General features: G+C 44.6%; 1 protein-coding gene across 5 annotated transcripts in view; it reads left to right on the top strand.

Moving 5' to 3' along the window:
- The window catches only part of EPB41L4B (erythrocyte membrane protein band 4.1 like 4B), a 122,409-nt gene that overhangs the window by 25,883 nt on the left and 77,674 nt on the right, over positions 1-18,852 (top strand). For all 5 annotated transcript variants that reach the window (XM_036903325.2, XM_036903323.2, XM_036903324.2 and 2 more), the window contains exons 2-4: positions 7,227-7,331; positions 16,369-16,411; positions 17,273-17,351. In XM_036903325.2, the coding sequence (XP_036759220.2) occupies positions 7,227-7,331; positions 16,369-16,411; positions 17,273-17,351 (227 nt within the window). The remainder of the gene's footprint in view (positions 1-7,226; positions 7,332-16,368; positions 16,412-17,272; positions 17,352-18,852) is intronic.

Raw genomic sequence — 18,852 nt, 5'->3', positions numbered from 1 at the left:
GAAGCTGAGACTTGGGGGGCTGCCTAACGTCACTGAGCATATTACTGGAAAAGAGGTAGAATGGGTTTCCAACCCATATAAGGGTTAAGGGTAGGATGAACACAGGAGGCTCAAGGCCCTTTGAACCCATGTCTCACCACGTCCATACCTTTGCCTGTAAGAATCCCAGGGTGTGGCCCAGCTGTGGGTATTCATAACCGGTTGAGGCCCCCATCAGATGGGTACCGTTAGTACAGTAGAACTAAAGAAACACCCTCAGCCCCACTCCCTAATTCCACCTCCCCCCTCCCACCTGCTTATCAAATCTGTTGTAAAACTGCATTGGATAATAGCATGGGATTCATAATGTTCTTAAAAGGATAGATCACAGGCTGATTCAAGCAAGACAACATTTATTTGACCAAATGCAAAAGCCAGCACTTAGATTTAGAAACCATCACTACAGTTAATTTGGTTATTTTTTTAACCCATATATAAAAATCCAGAACTTGATAGTGTTTGTATGAAGCGTAGCATTTTCGTTAGCCATAAGGATAGGCCCCCATGTGGTCTGGTTTCTGAAACACCAGTGTTGTAGTGTGCATTAGAACAGATGGAGTCTGGGAGGGGAGATGGTGGTACTGGATCCCAGCTGGCTACAGGGAATTCCCAGCAGAGATGGGCCAGGAAGATCAGTCTTCTGGAAAATGGGTTTCTTGGGAACTGTTGTAGGCGCTGAGGGTTCTTCTGCGTCCACATCAGTGTGTGTTTATCGAGCTTCAGCATGTCAGGTGATCGAGAAGGAATGATGAACAGACCAGATGCTGCCAACCAACAGTTTAATAATGATGACTGTTCCTTGAAAGCAGCCCTGAGGAGTGGCTTGCTGCAGGCAGGGATGGACTGGTGGATGTTTCTCTGCAGGAGAGGGACTAAGGTGAGGGCTGGGTTGTGCGAAGACCATTCCAGCAAACACGGAGATGCTGGGTTTTGGCGGAAGACACTAGGTAGCAGGACTGCTTAGGAGGCCGTTGCTGTGGTCCATGTGCGAGGGGATGGCCCGAGCCATGGTGGAGGGGAAGAGAGAACCTTGCTGAAGGTGCGTGCAGAGGACATGCCTTCTGGCGGGGTGGGTAGAGGACAGCCTTGGGTACCTGCAGGAGATGGCTCTCAGGATCCCTTTGCTGCCCAGACGCCTTGCGTTTCCATTTGAGTTCACAACTAGGATGTATACACTCACTCGACTGGCACACTGCCAGCTTATTCCCTTCTTTCAAACCTACCAGGGATGCCTGGCATTTTAGGGGACTAACGAGATTTGGATGGATTGGTTTCCATCTTCCTTGTTCTTCCACCACTTGTGTGGTACACAGCGCTCAGGTCAGGTTGCAGCTTATCTAAGGGGGTCAAGGTAGCTAATTTCTTTGGTGGGGATAGTTAAGACATCACTGTCCAGGACTCTTCCTTATCAGGAGCTTGGCTGGGAACCAGTAAATAAGCAAGATAGGAACCTCTGACCAGCCATCAGAGATATCACCACGTCCATACCTTTCCCTGCTGGCTGGCTGCCTGACCCAGGCTTTAGTTGGCAACTCTGTACTCTTATTTTACACATGATTGGGATGAGTTTGGTTATTTTTAGCTCCTGTCAGATCAGGAGCTGCTGCAGAGAGACATACTGACTCAGACCAGGGTTGTTGGTCCCTGTGGAAAGTGATGGGTTGAGAGGAGAGGAAGAAAAACTGGCAGCATGGATGTAAGAATTCACAGGTAGAGCTCTCCACCCTGCTGGGTATGGGGACTGCTCACCATTTGTGCCCTGAATAGGTGGAGCATCACTGGATGCCGCAATAGCAACCTGGACTTAGGAAGGCTTCACGTTCAGTCACTCTGCTCACAAAGGCAGGGGGATAGGTGGTCTTGCTGCCGGTGGGCTTCAGTCACCAGCTGTGTTGGACGACTTTGCACCCCAAAGAGCACTTGTTCAGTGAGGGCTTCCTGTAGCTTTGTGACTCCGCTGTACCCCGACACCTAGAATAGTGGCTGGCCTTTGATGAGCAATCAGTAAATATTTGTTGAATGAATGAATGAATGAATGGATTCATCACTGAGGGGGAGACCTAGTTAACAATGAGGCAATAGGGAACAGCTTGCAGTCTATCACACAAACAGATCTCCTATTGTAACCACGAGGCAGCACTTCACATAATAGCCACAAAATTGTGTTTAGGTAAATGGCCTTGGAAGTGCAGCACGGTTCCCTAGGCGCTTGTTCATGGAAGACTTAATTTGAGAAGATTTTAATGAGTGTGTTCTCCTTTTCAAGGCCTGTCGGCTTATGAAATATCAGTCTATTGTTCATGCTTTAGCCCGGCCCATTTAGATCTGCTTCTTGGTCCCTGACCCCACACATCCCCCATCCATCCACCCACCCACCCACACAACAAACAGACATTTGTGGACTGTCTGCTGTGTGCCAGTCAGGCACTGTGCTTTGGGGTGGAGGGGAGGGGAGGTGGTATCAGGTGGGCACAGCTGGTCTCGCCCTCGGGGAGTGCTCAGCCTGCAGTAGGAGTAAGACAGGAGCACAGGCAACTGTCACATGGTGCGGTGCGATGTGTGTGTGTAATAAAGGCACGTGCTTGCCATGGGGACACAGAGAAGGGGGCGCTTCCTGCTTTGGGCGAGGGGTGGGGTGGTGGGTAGAGTTGGGGAGGCTGCCGAAGAAGGGAATGTTTGGACTAAGCCTGAGATGGTAGTTGGTGGCTTTCAGAGGCTGCCGTGGGGGGGCGATGCAGGTGAGTTATCTGTACCTTCTCGGTTTTGAGAGTGGACACTCTGCAGCCTGCAGGAGTGAGGTGGTGGGTTCAAGGGGCCTTGAGCCTCCTGTGTTCATCCTACCCTTAACGCATGGGGACCTCTGTTTTGAGGGCCCTCATAATTTTACCAGATTCTTTTTAGAGCTAGAATGGGTCATTGGGAATTCTCTCTTACAGTAAAAGAGGCCAAAGAACAAACTTAGGATGAGGCACATGGGGGGCATTTATAGGTGAGTTGAAGTGGCATTTCCTGCCCATCAGACCTGGCTGTCTTCCACCGCCAAGTCTAGCTGAGTAAGGGTCAGCTGCCGGAGGAGCAATCTGGCATGGCAGGAGAGACCCACCACCCCCTGAAGGGTCTTTACCCAGCCTCTACCTTGAGCTCCTTCTAAATTGAGAGCCATTTTAGAAAGACTTCAGGAGAGTCAGATTTGGAATGACCCAGACCGAAACTTGGACTACCTACCTCATTTTACATGTGTGGAACTGAGTTTTTTCAGTTAATACTCTCTAGTGTTAAAATTACATACCTGGATGGTAAGCCGTGGACCAAAAAATAGACCCAGGTCAGGAGCAGGTTGGATTTGGAGTCAGTCCAGTTTTGGTGACCCTGTGTATTCAGGGCATCATGTCTGATTTGTAGCTGCAGGAGTCCAGGATGGCCATATGGATTTGGGGAGATTATGGATTGCTTAAGGTCACAGTTAGTAGTTCACCTGGGCAAGAACATAGGTCTCTTGCTTCCTTTCAGCCCAGTTCTTTCTGGCACACCGCACTTCTGAAGCTTCACTCTAACTAATTCTGTCCCACTAGGAAACCCACTAATGAAGCGTTGGCACTCTGATAACAGGTGTTGCATAGGGCCAATGGTGCTGGATTGTAATAGGAAAAAATTTGGACAATGGATTGTTCTGGGCAAGGAGGAAGAGAGCCAGAATAGCGATTTATTTAAAAATTTGTGTTTGTCTGACAACTTCCAAAGGATCAGTGTTAAAACTTGGGAGGAAACCCATCTGTGGTTTCTTCATCATAATACAGCTGTGTTAGTTTTTGCAAATTCCCAGTTTTTATCAAGCAGTCCATGTACAACGTATACATATTTTTATGTACTTGGAATCACAGGTTCTTATTTCTTTGTGGTCTGTTTACCTAATGTTGTCTTAAGTTTCCTTATTTATCATCTTCATATTTCTCTTTTATAGTGAACAGCTCAACAGTAATCTAGAGTGTTGATGGCTCTGTGTCCCTGTGGTTGGAGTTTTGGTTGTTTATTCTTTTTGCCACCCTCCACACAGTGCCCATTATTTCTCCAGGATATAATGCCAGAGAAAGCGTCATTGTACATTGAGCTTTCTACTTCTGCTGAATTGTGGCCTCCAGAGAAATATTTCCAGGAAGGAAAGCATCTGAAGGCCGTAACCCAGTACTATAATTCCGATTTTTTTTTGTTTTTACTTTTTGTTTGTGTTGTTTTTATAACACAGGTACAGATGTGCAAATAAAACAAAGATACAGTATAATGAATTGCTAGAAGGCAGATGTCCAAATCAAGAGCTGGGACCCTTCCTGCCAGCTGCAGGCCCACCAGGTGCCCCATCCCTGTGCCCCCTCCCAGTCACATCCCTAACCTGCCCCAAGAGCAACAAAGAGCAACAGTTACTCTGACTTTATTGTAATCACTTCTCTACTCTTTTCAGGCTTTATCACTGAAGTGTGCATCTCTAGACATTGCATTTATTTTTTGATTTTTTTTTTTTTTTTTTAATTGAAGGGTAGTTGACAACAGCATTGCATTACATTAGTTTCAGGTGTACAACACAGCGACTCAACATTTATATACATGATATTTCTAGGTACCAGGTATCACCATACCAAGTTGTTACAATATTTTGACTATATTCCTTATGCTATACATTACATCCCGGTTACTTATTTATTTTACAATTGGAAGTGTGTTTATATATATATATATATATATATATATATATATATATATATATATATATATAGTGAGGGCATCTCTCATATTTATTGATCAAATAGTTGTTAACTACAACAAATCTCTGTATAGGGGGGTCAGTACTCAATGCACAATCATTAATCCATCCCAAGCCCAATTTTCGTCAGTCTCCAATCTTCTGATGCATAACGAACAAATTCTTACATGGAGAACAAATTCTTACATAGTGAATAAGTTACATGGTGAACAGTGCAAGGGCAGTCATCACAGAAGCTTTCGGTTTTGTTAATGCATTATGAACTATAAACAGTCAGTTCAAATATGAATACTCATTTGATTTTTAAACCTGATTTATATGTGGATACCACATTTCTCTATTATTATTTTTAATAAAATGCTGAAGTGGTAGGTAGATACGAGATAAAGGTAGGAAACAGAGTTTAGTGTTGTAAGAGAGCAAATGTAGATGATCAGGTGTGTGCCTGTAGACTATGTGTTAATCCGAGCTAGACGAGGGCAATAAACATCCATGTATGCAGAAGATTTCTCTCAGAACATGAGTGATTTTTTTTTTGAATGTCTTTTAAATGTCTTTTAATCTTTAGGTGTCCCCTCCATCTCTTTTCTTCCCTATATTCTGTTTGTTGAAAAGATTGGGTCATTTGTCCTGAGGAGTTTCTAGGATTTTCCACAGGCTGGATCTTGCTGGGTATAGTCCCGTGTAGTTTAGAACATTCCTCTGCATTTCCTGCACTTGGCAGGCAAATATAGTGGTTGAATCAGCCCTGGCCTTGATTTTTTTCTGAGGAGGAAGAGGCATGGGGAGCAAGATTTTCTCTTCAGTGGTGGAGTGTTCTCCCTTGGCAGGTACATAGTGGCTGGTTGTCTCCTGTTGGGATGTGAGTAGCCACTGCTGTCCGGTGCTTAGAGCCAGCCATTCATTACAAGGTGCAAAGCTGTGATTTCCAGTTCCGTTACTTCTTCTTCATTTATTTGTTGGAATATTACTATGAAGAAAAACTCTGTTATTTTAATAGCTTTATTGAGATTCACATACCATACAGTCCACCTCTCTGAGATGTATAGGTAAGTGGTTTTTAGTATATTCAGAGTTGTGCATTTGTCACCATGATCAATTTTAGTTCATTCCATTAATCCTCCAAACCCTGCTCATCCTAGCTGTCACCCCGTAAATGCTGCAGACCTGAGCAACCACCAGTCTAATTTCTGTTTCTAGATTTACCTCTTCTGGACATTTCATATTATATGTGGTCCTTTGTCACTGGCTTTTTTTTTTTTTCCACTTAGTGTAAAGTTTTCAAAGTCTAGCCATGGTGTAGCATATAGAGAGCTTCATTCTTTTTCATGGCCAAATAATAGTCCCTTGCCATTAAGACAACATTTAGTCCGTTCATCAGTTGATAGATATTTGAGTTGCTTCCACTTTTTGGCTGTTACGAATGCTTCTATGAACATTTTTGTTTAAGTTCCTGTATATAATGTTTTCATTTCTCTCAAATATATATACCTAGAGTAGAATTGCTAGGTCAAATGGTAACTCTGAGTTTAACTGAGAAACTGCCAGGCTGTTTCCAAAAGCAGGTACACAATTTGACATTTCCATCAGCAGTGTATGAGGCTTCCAGTTTCACTATCATTTGCTATTAACTGTCTTTTTTATTATAGCCTTCCTAGTGGGTTGGTGTCTATGGTTTTGATTTCTCTAATGACTAATGATATGGAACATCTTTTCATGTGCTTATTGGGCATATGTGGATCTTTGGAGAACTGTCTATATATATGCTTTGCCCATTTTTTAATTGAATATTTGTCTTTATTATTGGGTTGAGACAGTTCTTTATATATTCTAGATAGAAGTCCCTTATCTGATGAATGACCTTGTAAAAACTTTCTCCCATTCTGAGTTGTCTTTGTACTTGATGTCTTGGTGTCCTTTGAAGCACAAAAGTTTTACATTTTGATGATGGCCAGTTTATATTTTCTTTTGTTGTTCATGCTTTTGGTGCTGTATCTAAGAAACCATGGCCTAATCCATAGATGATAAAGATTTGTGCCTGTGGTTTATTCTGAGGGTTTTATAGTTTTAGCTCTTACATTAGGTCTTTGAGCCATTTTGAGTTAATTTTTGTATATGCTGCCATCTACTCTTCGGCTATCCAGTGCTACAAGATCCATGCCTAATTTCTTCCCTTTATTTACCAGCTTGCATCAGGTGATGGTTCCCTATTCATCCTACGAAGTTACTCTTTGGTGGTTTTTGCTTTTGTCATTATGAACACTTAGACTTAATCATGAGTTTGTATTATAACAAAAATAATACATATTTTAAATGTTGTTTACTGTGATGCATATGTACATGCAATAGAGAGAAAACTGGTTTTGTTGGATTTTTTAAAATCTTTGTTTCTGTCACATCCTAAATTTTCATCTACCCAATTGTCTTCCAGAAACATGCCAAGGGCCAGGATTTGTTTGATCAGATTGTCTATCACCTGGACCTCGTGGAGACAGATTACTTTGGCCTCCAGTTCCTCGACTCTGCCCAGGTTGCGGTATGTATTACTGATTCATTTTGGGACAGATTGGTTTTTCACGCTAATCACAGACCCATCGTTGCAAGAAATTGGTAGAGAAAAATTGGTAGGAGTAAACTGTGATGCTGTTTCAATGACAGGCACTGGAGTGGTGGTGACGGTGTCCTCGTGAAATGCCTCTGTGATGCCCAACCCCTGAGGTGGCTGGTCACTGGGAGAGGAAGAAAACAGCGTTCGGGTCACTCACTGGGGATGCATTAGGGAAACACTTCCATGCAGCAGGATGCAACGGGGCACATTTCTAGAGGAGGGAGAAAGAGGAAGAAATACATTATAGAAATTCTTTTAATGATGCTGCTTTTATTTTTAACTGGCAAAAGAGGCTGCACTGCCCTCTTCTCATGGACTCCCACTGGGTGTAGAGCCTGGTGGCTGTGAACACAGCTGAACCCCAGCCAGGCCTAGTCGGGGCAGTTGGAGCAGGTCTTGGCATTGCCGGAGAGCCATCTTGCAGGCTCTGGGAAGTTGTGTTAGGTCGGCAAAGACTTCCTATCCTTTGCCTGAGACAGAAGTGTTTGCAGTGGAGGTGCTAGAGTGAGTGAACTCAGCACAACTCAGAGCCACTCATTTAAAAAGTAGGAATGACTTCAGAGTCTCCCTCCCCAACATAATGTTGCTTTGGATTTCAAAGATAATTTATTCAGCAATCTGAAAATATTAATTGAGTGCCTATTACACACTGGACCCTGCTTTAAGTACCGTGGATAAAGCAGTGAACTCCTATATAATATGGCAGGTAGTAATGACTATTAAGAGAAATAAGGCAGAGGGATAGACAGAGTAAGGGGTGGTGCTGTTTTAAACAGTGTTTGAAAGGGGGCCTTCCCTGATAGGGGATGTTCGAGCAACACACGTGGAACTCTGCATGTGTGGCTAAGCCTTTCTACTTGAAAGACACTTTCTCTTCCCCTGGGCAACCTCTGAATTCAAACTGCTGGCCCTTCAGAATATTCCGGACACAGTTTCTTCTTATCAAAGCTTCATTTGAACAAACCTCACACGGATTTACTTTGAGTCCTGTAACCACCCAGTCATTCCAAGATCCATAATTCTGCCGTTCCCCATTCGGTGATAATGCCCTTGATTGTGGCTTTCCTGTCCCACTACATCTGGCCTTGGCCCTCCATGATCTGCCTCACTCCCAGCCAGCCTCCTCCTGCCCTTCTCTTCCGCCCTCCTGTTCTGCCCTCCTGGCCTGGCGAAGCCTCAGTCATCTCACCTGTGTCCTCACTTGCCTTTGATTCTCCTGCCCCTGTGACTGTCCCCTGGCCTCCCTTTGACACACAGGTCCATCTGTTTCCTCTGCTGCTTCTCCTGGGCTGCCAAGCATTGCTGGAAAGTCATGGGCTGTGCCTTTTGGCACCAGCACAGATCAGATTCAGCAAAGTCCAAGCCCCTGCACCGCTCTCGGGGCATTAGCCCTAGTGGACTCTTACATGCCCCATGGTTCCCCTTCTGCATGGTGACCAAAGACCTGGGATCCAGCCCCACAGAGACTCTGTTCTTGCATTGGCCTCACCTCCTGCTGAGAAGACTGAGGTCATTCAGCTTAAACTCCTTAATGTGTCTCTCCCTGCACCTCCACGTTTGTCTTTTCTCTGTGCATCCTTTTCACTGTTTTGTCTTAGGGAGCATGCCTGTTTCTGCAGCCTTTACTCCCTACAGCGGCATCACAGTTCCATCTCCAGCTGCTTCCCGAGCGCCGGGGTTAGAGTTCTCCTTTCTGTCCCCAGCCTCCAGCACTCGTCAGCCCTCCTCTTCCCGCAGCCCTTCTCCATGCTGCCTTCTCCTGTGTGTCTTAATGCTGGTGGTATTTTTGGTTCAGAATGTCTGTGGCCTCGGACCAGGAGTCAGACTTGGACCTGGTTCCTGCCTCTGCCCCCTACCCATCTGGTGGGCTGTAGATAAGCCACCTTTCCTCCCTGCCTCAGTTTCCTCCTTTATAAACTGAGGTTCTTGGACCTGTTTTCTCAAGAGCTTTTCTAGTTGTGATGTTCAACGATTCTGAGTCTAAAGGGGAGGCAGGCACGTCCGCCCCCCACCCCCGTGTCCTCCCTCCCAGGCAGAAGGGAGGCCATATCTGCTATTTCTGCCATTAGAGCTGACGGTCTGTTGCCCTTATATCCTGGACTCATCCCCAGGCAGTCCCTTTCCAGCCACTCAGATTCCCAGAATGCCAGGGATGTGACTCCATTATGAAAGACTTTGCTGTGAACTTCTGCTCGCTTGGCTGCCGGGCTTCGCCATCCACCGGTGCCCGGGCACTGTGTGACAGGAGACATGTTCACGGCAGGATCCAGGCGTCCTTCCCAGGCCACACACCTGCAGATACTCAGACTCTGCAGGCTCTAAAGCCTTTCCAGCCTCCAGCACTGGAAAGTGATGTGCTTTTCTTCCCCACAAAAGCGGGTGCAGGGTCCCCATCTGAGGAGCCAAGAGATGTGCAATCGCCGCCACCCCCAGAGCCCCTCTTCCCATCAGTGTGATCTCTGAGTGGGGCTCACTGCAGACCAGGTGCTGATGATGCCTGCGCTGTCTCTGTGCCTTTGCCTGTGGTGGTTCCCCTCCTGGCACGTCCTCTCACCTGTTTAAAGTTCTGATCATCCTTCACGACCATCTCAGACAACAGAGCCGTGCTTGCTGCAGCTAAGCCTGAGCTCCAAAGCGGCTTTTCGCCTCCCTGGGCACCTCCGGGCTTGTTATGCCACTGCAGCAGTTTGCTCGTTTGGCCTTGGGTTCATTATTTGTGGCTGTGAATAGACCTTTCTGATTAGATCCTAAGACTTAGGACTTCTTAACTTGGTGACTCCCAGTGACAAGACATACCTTAGTCTTTAGCCCCAAAAGGGACCTTGGTTGCCATTTGTCACATGTTTCCACATTCTAGATGGTAAAACCAAAGCCCTTAGACCTTGGAAGTCACTTGGTGAGTACCACAGCTCAGACTCAAACCCAGATTGTAGACTTCAGATTGAAGTGCTTCTTCCAGGACACTGAACTCTCTAGTCTCGGTTTTCCTGACTGTAAAGCAGAGGTAGTAACATCTATTTCACAAGGAAATTGAGGGACTCAGTGAGTAATGGAGAAGAAAGGGTTTTGTAATCTGACATGGCTGTGGTGTCCACTTCCTCCCTGGGCAGGCCAAGAGGGTCCAGAAGACATCACAGTCCCCGTAGGTGATGTGCAGAGCAAGTTGCCTGTCACCTACAGGGCTGCCTTGCCTGCAGGAGAAACCTCAGCAATTTAGATGAGCTCTTTGGGAAAGTTCCCTGAGTCGTTGATTCTCCCAGGGCCTGGGATGAAGCGGTCGGTGGCAGGTGTAATAGAAGGGGGCCTGGGAGGGACTGATTCTCTTGGCCATTGGCTTATTGCCACATAATTGAGGTTCTTGCAAGGAATGACATTCCCCCCAGCCCCTGACAGGCAAATCAGAGGGCTAGCAGTGGCTGGGCTCTTGGCACAGTCTCTCTGCATACCCAGCTTATAGCTCCAGCTCCCTGCAAAGAGCCAAGCCTGGTTTCCATAGGGTGCTGCCCAGCCCCGAAGCAAGGTCAAAGTCTATTGGTGTTGCCTATTTTTAGCAGCTGGGGCTGGGGCCTCCTGTTACCTTTGCCATATCAAAGCAGGAAGGCCACCCAGCAACCCACTTTGTAGATCTCACGTCTGCCCAGCCAAGGGTAGGGGTAAGGTTCTATTTGTACATATCAAAGCCTTCTTCTGAGAGCCCTGGCCTGCCACCACCCAGCTTTCTTGTAGACTGGTCAGTTAGCTGCTGTTTAATACGGTCCCAATCTGATGAACATCAGCCAGGCATCAAGCTAAAGGTTTTATGTAACTTCTTTAACATTCATCACTGATCTGTAAAGCTGACTATAGACCAGACCCATTTTACAGATGATGAAGCTGAGACTGACTAGGACCCTTGTAACAGTTCAAGTAAGGGACAGAGCTGGATTCAGAACCTGGTCCCATTCCAAAGCCCGGCAGTTTCCATGGGCTGTGCTGGTTCCATTACGCATGGTAGCACCTGCTTCCCCCACCCCCGCCCCGCCATGAAAAGAAAACATGCAGTCAGTAACCATTCAGCAAACTTTCACTTGGAGCTTACTTTGTGGCAAGCCCTGTGGTGCAAAAATAAGGGATGCTGTCCCTGCCTACCATGTTCTGGTGGGGGAGACAGACAGGTGGCCCCTTGGAACCCAGTTCATTCCTCCACACTGTGAACCTGGAGAGGGCTGCCTGAGTAGCACTGATGAGAAGGTATCAGAAGGGAAGGCAAACAGAGGGTGGGCACAACAGAGGGTGAGAGGGTGAGAGGACTCTGCAGGCAGAGGAGCGGCAGGGATTCGGGGCAGGTGTTCGAGGGGGTGGTTGTGGCCACTGGAAGTCCAAGATGAAAAGGGAGCATTTTAAGGTGGCACATTTTGCAGCAAAGAATCCAGAAAAGGTGATTTTGGCCTGTGTCTCAAGACTTGTGAGATGGTTTCCCCTGTTCTTTGCAGCATCGAATCAGGTAGATGGTTATGAGGAGGCGCAGGCTGTGAGGGGAGCTTACACAGATGTGGTGATTGCTGGAAGGGCTGTGGGGACACCAAAGGGACTATTGCAGCTCACTCTGATGATTGCCTGGGATGTCACCACGTTTGCCTCTTGTGCAGATGTGATGGAGCGTTTCTACTGTTTCCGACATACCTGGAGGGAAAGTAGGAGAGAATACGTGCTAATAGCTGGATATGTTCCTGTAAGAGAATAATTTAAAAGCCTTCCTTCCATTTTCATGGTTTGCTGTAGTTTCCACCAACACTCAGTCGAGTCCTCAGACAGTGTGTTAGGGGACAACTTAGACGAGGAAGCTGAGGCTGGGCGGGGGCTCGTGGCCACTCACCTGGTGTGAGTCAGACTTGAACTCAGATCTTCTGCCTCCTATTTTAGTGCAGGAAGCATGAAACAGCTTGAGAAATGCTGCAGGCTTCCCAGCAGCCTGTCTCTGAACGTTGGCAGAGCCTGTGGTTTCCTGCCCATATGCAAAAACTGGGGCTGAATGGAAGGCTATTAGTGAAGGGGTCTCTGTGGTTGATTCAGGTGAATCCCCAGGGACCTCTCGAATAGCTGGTGTAAAATGGGTTTACAGAGCTTCATCTGGCTGAGGAGGAGGAGAGACCGCTTCCATGCAGAGAAGACACTTAAGGTTGGGTATGTGGAGACCCAGAGCACTTGTCGCTGACACAGCCAGAGTTTGAATCCTGCCTCTGTCTGCTTCATTGGCACAGTGATCCTGGGCACCTCACTTGCCCTCTCCACGGCCACCTTCATCTGCTCTGAGGCCCAAGAGAGTGATGGATGTGGCATAGTCCAATGTGTGTTTTTTCCAGCACCACCAAGTGAATTAATTCTGACACTACCTACCTGGAGATAATTCCAAATCCCACAGGTTAAGGGCTCTGCCTCATAAGACTGCACCTCCCTTCACCCGACTTCAGACCCCAGTTGTAAGTCCACTGTGCTTCAACCTGTGCTTCTGACTGGCCAGCTATATAGACGGGAGATTCCAACAACTCACTCCTCAAGTTTGATTAACTCACTGGAGCAGATCACAGAACTCAGAGAAACGTTTTACTTACTAGATTACCAGTTTATTATAAAAAGCATAATTTTCCTTCCTTCTCTTTTCATACTTTGAATATGATTATCTGTTCAGATTCCTTCCAGCTCTAATTTAAACACAGACTAGACACTCTTTATGAGCCAAGAAAATCTATAGACACTAGAAAAGTTAGGAGTTACACCACTGAGATTTGATGGCGAGGGCTCAGAGGTTGTTCAAGCAGACTGTTCAGACCCTCTTTAACCCCTGAGCTTCACTTGGCTATTGTGGTTCAGGTGCTTTATAGATTTTAGACAGTTAAATTCTACAACCTACCTTATGCATGTCATAGTTCCAGAACTGATGTACTATTAGAACAGATGGGCTTTGCCAAATCATCTCTAATCTTGATTTATGGAAAGGGTTTGGCAGATGGTTGAGAAATCCAGATCAGAAACTACCTAATACCTGTTAGAATGTTTGAGTTAAATGTCTTGCCCTTTGAACTCAGAAATGCACCTGTTGGTTTCCAGTGACTGTTTAATGGTCTTCTAGAGGGCTGGGGCCGTTTACCTTGTCTTTGCTGACAGGTGGTGTGGCTATATTTAACTATGATGCAGGTGAGCCTCTGAGACAGGCCCTGTGGCCGCTGAGTACAAACCTCCAAGCTGAGCAGAGGATACAGTGTACTAAGTGCCACCTCGGCCTTTACTGCCTGAGTATTCATCATGAGGTGGTCTTGTGGGATAAGACAGGAGGGAGCAGAGTCTTGGTTATCTCCTACAGCTAAGGAGAAAGTCAGGTCATTCTGCAGTGGTTGGATACAAGATAGGTTTTATCTTCATTCATTTTAGGATTGTTTCTTGTAACCTCTGATGCAGGCAAGCAAACTTGATCTGAACCCCTCAGAGTCCAGGAGCTTTTAAATGAAACTGTTTCTGATTCACTTTGCAACTTAACAGGCCCCAGGCTTTGCAAAGGCCTCTGTCCAGGGAAGATCCTGCTTCAGGCAGGGCTCCATGGCTGGGCAGGAAGGATGGAGGCCAGCCCAGTGGGAGAAGGGAGCTTTTTTAACAGTATGGCCAGAGGGAAAACAATCTTCTGTTCAGTAGGAGTGCTGTCCATGATCTGTCATTTAACATCGGCCGTAGACATACAGCCAGTAAACCCTGAGATTGCTTGAGATTTTATAGAGCTCGAACAACAATTTCCAGAAGGGGTATTTTAAGATCCCCAAGATGATTAGGATACCTGGGTAGGGGAGGATGCAGGGAAACTTTAGCACTAAATATATTTACTAGACACACTCAGAGCCTTTAAAAAGCACTAATGCTCTCTGTTTAGTGTATCTTGGGTGGAACCTGGGTGATCGTGAGCAGCCAGGGTTGAAGACCACAATTAAGGAAACAACACAGGTTGGACTTGAATCAAGATTAGAGTTTGACAGTAGGGGAGGAACAGAGGGCTTATACTTGTTCTGTTCCAAATATGATAAGGCGTCTGTAGAGAAAGGAGAGAAAAGGGACAAGCTCCTTTAAGCTGTGAGGCTAATAAGATGAGAAGGCTGGTTGCAAGGAGAACTTTCTTTGCATGGTAATGGTGAATTCGTTTGAAAGGGAGGGGAGGAACAGGGTTAGTCACAGCCATTAGCTTTGACAGTAAAGTAAATATTATGCTTTTATCAAGTCTGTATCTCTCCTCTTTTCAGTGGCTAAAGTCCAGGGTTTTGCTTGGTTGAAGGCAGCAGTGATATCTGATTCTAGTGAGGCAAACTGATCATCAGCAACTGCCTGATAGGCCAACGATGAATAAATAATGGAAGTGACAACCCAACCCCCAGGAGGATAATACTCATTGAAAGTAAAAAATTACACAGAAAAGCAAAAAATAACCTCTGTAAATCCCTTTTGAGCATATCTGGATAGAAAATACTACTTTTATATAAATGGGATGCTACCTGTCTTTTTCTTTTCCTTTTTTTTCTTATGTAACGTGCTTCAGATCACTTGCCACATCCGTAAATACAGGCTTGCATCAGTTTTAAAGGCTGAGAAGTATTTTATTATATGGATGAGCCATTTTTTTATTCTGTCTTTGTTGATGGACATTTAGGTCATTTCTCTTTCAAAGCTATTAACCATGAGATAAAGCATCCTGTACACGTGCCTTTGAGACACATACTGCTGCGGTGATCTGCTTCTATTACACACGGTGGCTGGCCAGGGAGTGGAGATGACAAAAGCCCACGGTCTCCCGTTGCACTGCTCACAGCTTATTGTATTATAAGTCATCTGCTATTTGCTTTTGTGCTTCCTTATCCCCCTCGCCGCACACAGTCATAATGGGCTCTTTGGTGAGGAGTGGAGTGCACTGTGCTAAGTCCCACCCTTGCTCATCATGAGATGTGCAGGGTTTCGATTGCTTCTGAAAGTATATTGACAGTCAGCAGAATGGCCTCTGGTTCTGAGCAGCTACCGAAAAACCCAGCCTGCCTGTGTCATTCCCAGTATTGTTCTCACAGAAAGTTCTAATATATCAAGTTTACATGAAGTGTTGGGAAAAGCTCTTAATTTGCCTCATTAAAAAAAAATTATATCAAATATTTATTTATTTCTCAAGAATGTAATACAGGCCTTTTGGGTGGCACGCTCCGTGCTCGGCCCAGGAAATCAAAACGTTTAAATGCTCCATCCCTGCCCTCCAGGGCTTAGGTTTGCATGGAGGGGGGCTCACGGGATAATGTTCCTAAATGTTATTTTCCATGGAAGGTCAATTATAGTATCACCTTTGACATGAAAGAGAAAGTTTTATATGGGGGGCATTGATCTGTAATTTCCTTGGATGGATAAGATCAAAGTGGTTTTTCTGGTGAAAATGAGAAGTTTGACATGCCTGTCTTCCCATTTTTCTAGGTCATTTTTCTGGCCAAAAAATAAAAGAGTTATGAATTTGGGTTTTACAGTTTCAGGATTTGGGGCAATAGAACTGCAAGACCCATGCACGGTTGGATTCTTGGTGTGGCTTGTAGTCTTCAGAACTCAAGTTAATGGAGACTGGCTGTAATTGGAAATTGATTGTAACTTGAGAAATGCAGAAGGAAAAGGCATTTGGTATCTCCACTGACTAGAAGGGACTTTAAAGATCACTTAAAGGATTTTAAGTTCTTTTAAGCAACTCTTTGCAAAACTAACTCTCCCCAGGAAAAATGTACTTAATGAGCATAAACACAGCTTTTTAATTTTAATCCCATCCCAAGCAGTTTGCAGTTAGTTCTCCAGTCTAACATCTTGTGATCGGGTCCAATCCCTGATTTTTATGAGTAGAATTACTAAGGTTTGTAGAGGAGGATAACAGAGGACTGGATAATTCTGCTGATGAACTATTTGTAAAGAAACATTTTCTTTCTTGCAGCACTGGCTGGATCATTCCAAACCCATAAAGAAGCAAATGAAAAGTAAGCAAGCAGAATTTAGCCTACTCGCTTTTTTCTTTTATCAGAGAGTAAACTCCTTTGCCAATATTTTGAGGTACAATGTTTTTCATTAGAACTTCGGGGAGTTTTTAAATAGATTCAATTTTAAGTGGATGAGTTTTAATTTCTTAAGGCTGGCCAAATGTTAGAGTTTTAAATTTGAATAAGAGTTTTAAGTAGATACTAAAAAACAGACTATGCTCTCATTTGGAATCAGACACCCCTGCCAGTGAGACCTGATTAATATGCTATTCAGAAACAAGACTTTACACCTATTATGTTCATTTTGTAATGAGTTATATAGTAGACTCAGAACAGGAGAGCGGGAGTGGCCATCTTTGACAGTTTGGGTCTAGCTCTGATTTTACAGGTGTGGTACCCGCCTTTCTTCAGTGTTGTTTATGTGTGGTAATTTTTTTTAATGTAATACTTGGAATTATTTTTACTATGTTTTAAGATAACAGAATTCTTTGCTGTTTATGCTTCACTTTCCTTTAGCCCACTAACTATTTTGTAAAAAGTCAGCATCAGTTTGGAATATCTTGGCACAGGGGTAAGAAAGAGCTGAAAGAGGAATGTCAGCTTCTAGTAATTCGTCTAGACGATTAGGGCTTTCTTCCAGAATGAGGTTCCTACTAGCTAAACCATCTTTGTCAACACGGAAGTCTATTTTAGTTCTAAAAACAAGGATCAAAATAAACTTCCGATACCCAGCCTTGCATGCCCTGTTTGCCCTCTCAGTGTAGTGGTGAACATGTTAACGTGTTTTTTTTCCTTTTGTCCATTCTGTGATCTTCAAAACTGGGGGAAAACATCTTCAACCTTCCATCTCCACACGTTTAGTTGGACCTGCTTATGCTTTGCACTTTCGAGTTAAATATTATTCTTCAGAACCGAACAACCTTCGTGAAGAGTTTACAAGGTAGGACAAAATCCAGAACAAGATCCTACCCCTCTCCCCAGCTCCATAGCAGTTGCTTTACTTATTATGGGTCTTCTAAATTGTGGGTTTGCCTCCCCTTCCATCGACTGTCTTTATATTCTGAACAAGAATTATTAGCACTTTGCCTGTGGTTATCGCTGTAGTCTATTGAAAATACAACACGCTTTGTTTCATTTCACCTTTTTCTTACTGAATCAAAATTAAAAGATTTTCTTGTTACATTTCTACCTTGTTGGACCTTGGGTAAGTTGGTAAGTTTGTTGGACCTACGGCACTTTATTTTTGTCTCATATATAAAATGGGAAGGCAGGTATTGGAAAAAAATTTTTAATACAAAATTGCCATTGTATTTTTTTAAGGAACTGCCAAATATACTCCCTTGATTGTTACCATATCAAAGTTGTTAGAATTTCTTCATGTTACCTTTCAGCCCCACTTAATTTCTTTTTTTCTTTTGGTATCATTAATCTACAATTACATGAGGAACATTATGTTTACTAGACTCCCCCCATCACCAAGTCCCCCCCACATACCCCATTACAGTCACTGTCCATCAGTGTAGTAAGATGCTGTAGAATCACTACATGTCTTCTCTGTGTTGTACAACCCTCCCTGTGCCCCCCCTACATTATGTCTGCTAATAGTAATGCCCCCCTTTTTTTCACTTAATTTCTTGCCTATGTCTCTTAGACTTCAGAAACAGTGTTGAAGCAAAAGAGACTTAAAAAAAAGAGCCTTCTGTTGCTTTTGATGTCCCAGAACTTCCTTGTTGTTGCCTGTGTGGTGGACAGTAGTGGTGACATTTAAGCCAATGTGTGGTCCATGGTGGCCACTAGCTTGGAGATGACCACCTATGTAAATTTTAGAAACTGACTGCTGATCACCATTCTCTCCACTGGAGAGGCTACTGGACTTCTGTAGTTAGGTTTTCCTACAGGAATTGGAAGTTCTTGCCATGTCAGCACTGTGTCCTCCTTGATGGTGGTTAAGCATCTGTCAGAAACAAGAATGTTCTGGAATGTACTAGAACCTTCAGCTCCTCCCCGACCTTTGATTTCCGGATCACCCACATTTTCCTATATCCATTCCACAGAGCATAACTGTCTGTATTGTTTTTAAAATTAAGACAAATTAAAGTATTCTCGTGTTCCTCTTCAGAGTCCTTTATGAAACATGTTGCTTCTAGCTGTCATCCAAGCCAGTGATTCTTAGCCAGGGCTGTATGAATCAGAAACACGTGGGAAGCTTTTGAACAAATCAGATTCCTGGGGATCACTCTTGCATGTAAGATTCTGATTCCATGGGTACAGAGTGGAGTGTGGGCAGCTTTGGTTTCTACAAAGTATTATAAGTGGTTCTGATGCCCATATCCTCCTGGTAAAAAACAAAACAAAACAAAAAACACTTAAGCCAAGACACTTAATTTTTTTACTTAAATGAACTCCATGTGTGTTATTTGTTGCCTTTCTCCCCTTTTTTC

The sequence above is a fragment of the Manis pentadactyla genome, chromosome 3 (assembly GCF_030020395.1).
Source record: "Manis pentadactyla isolate mManPen7 chromosome 3, mManPen7.hap1, whole genome shotgun sequence".
Classification (NCBI taxonomy): domain Eukaryota; kingdom Metazoa; phylum Chordata; class Mammalia; order Pholidota; family Manidae; genus Manis; species Manis pentadactyla.
This window is presented reverse-complemented; position numbering and strand designations above follow the sequence as displayed.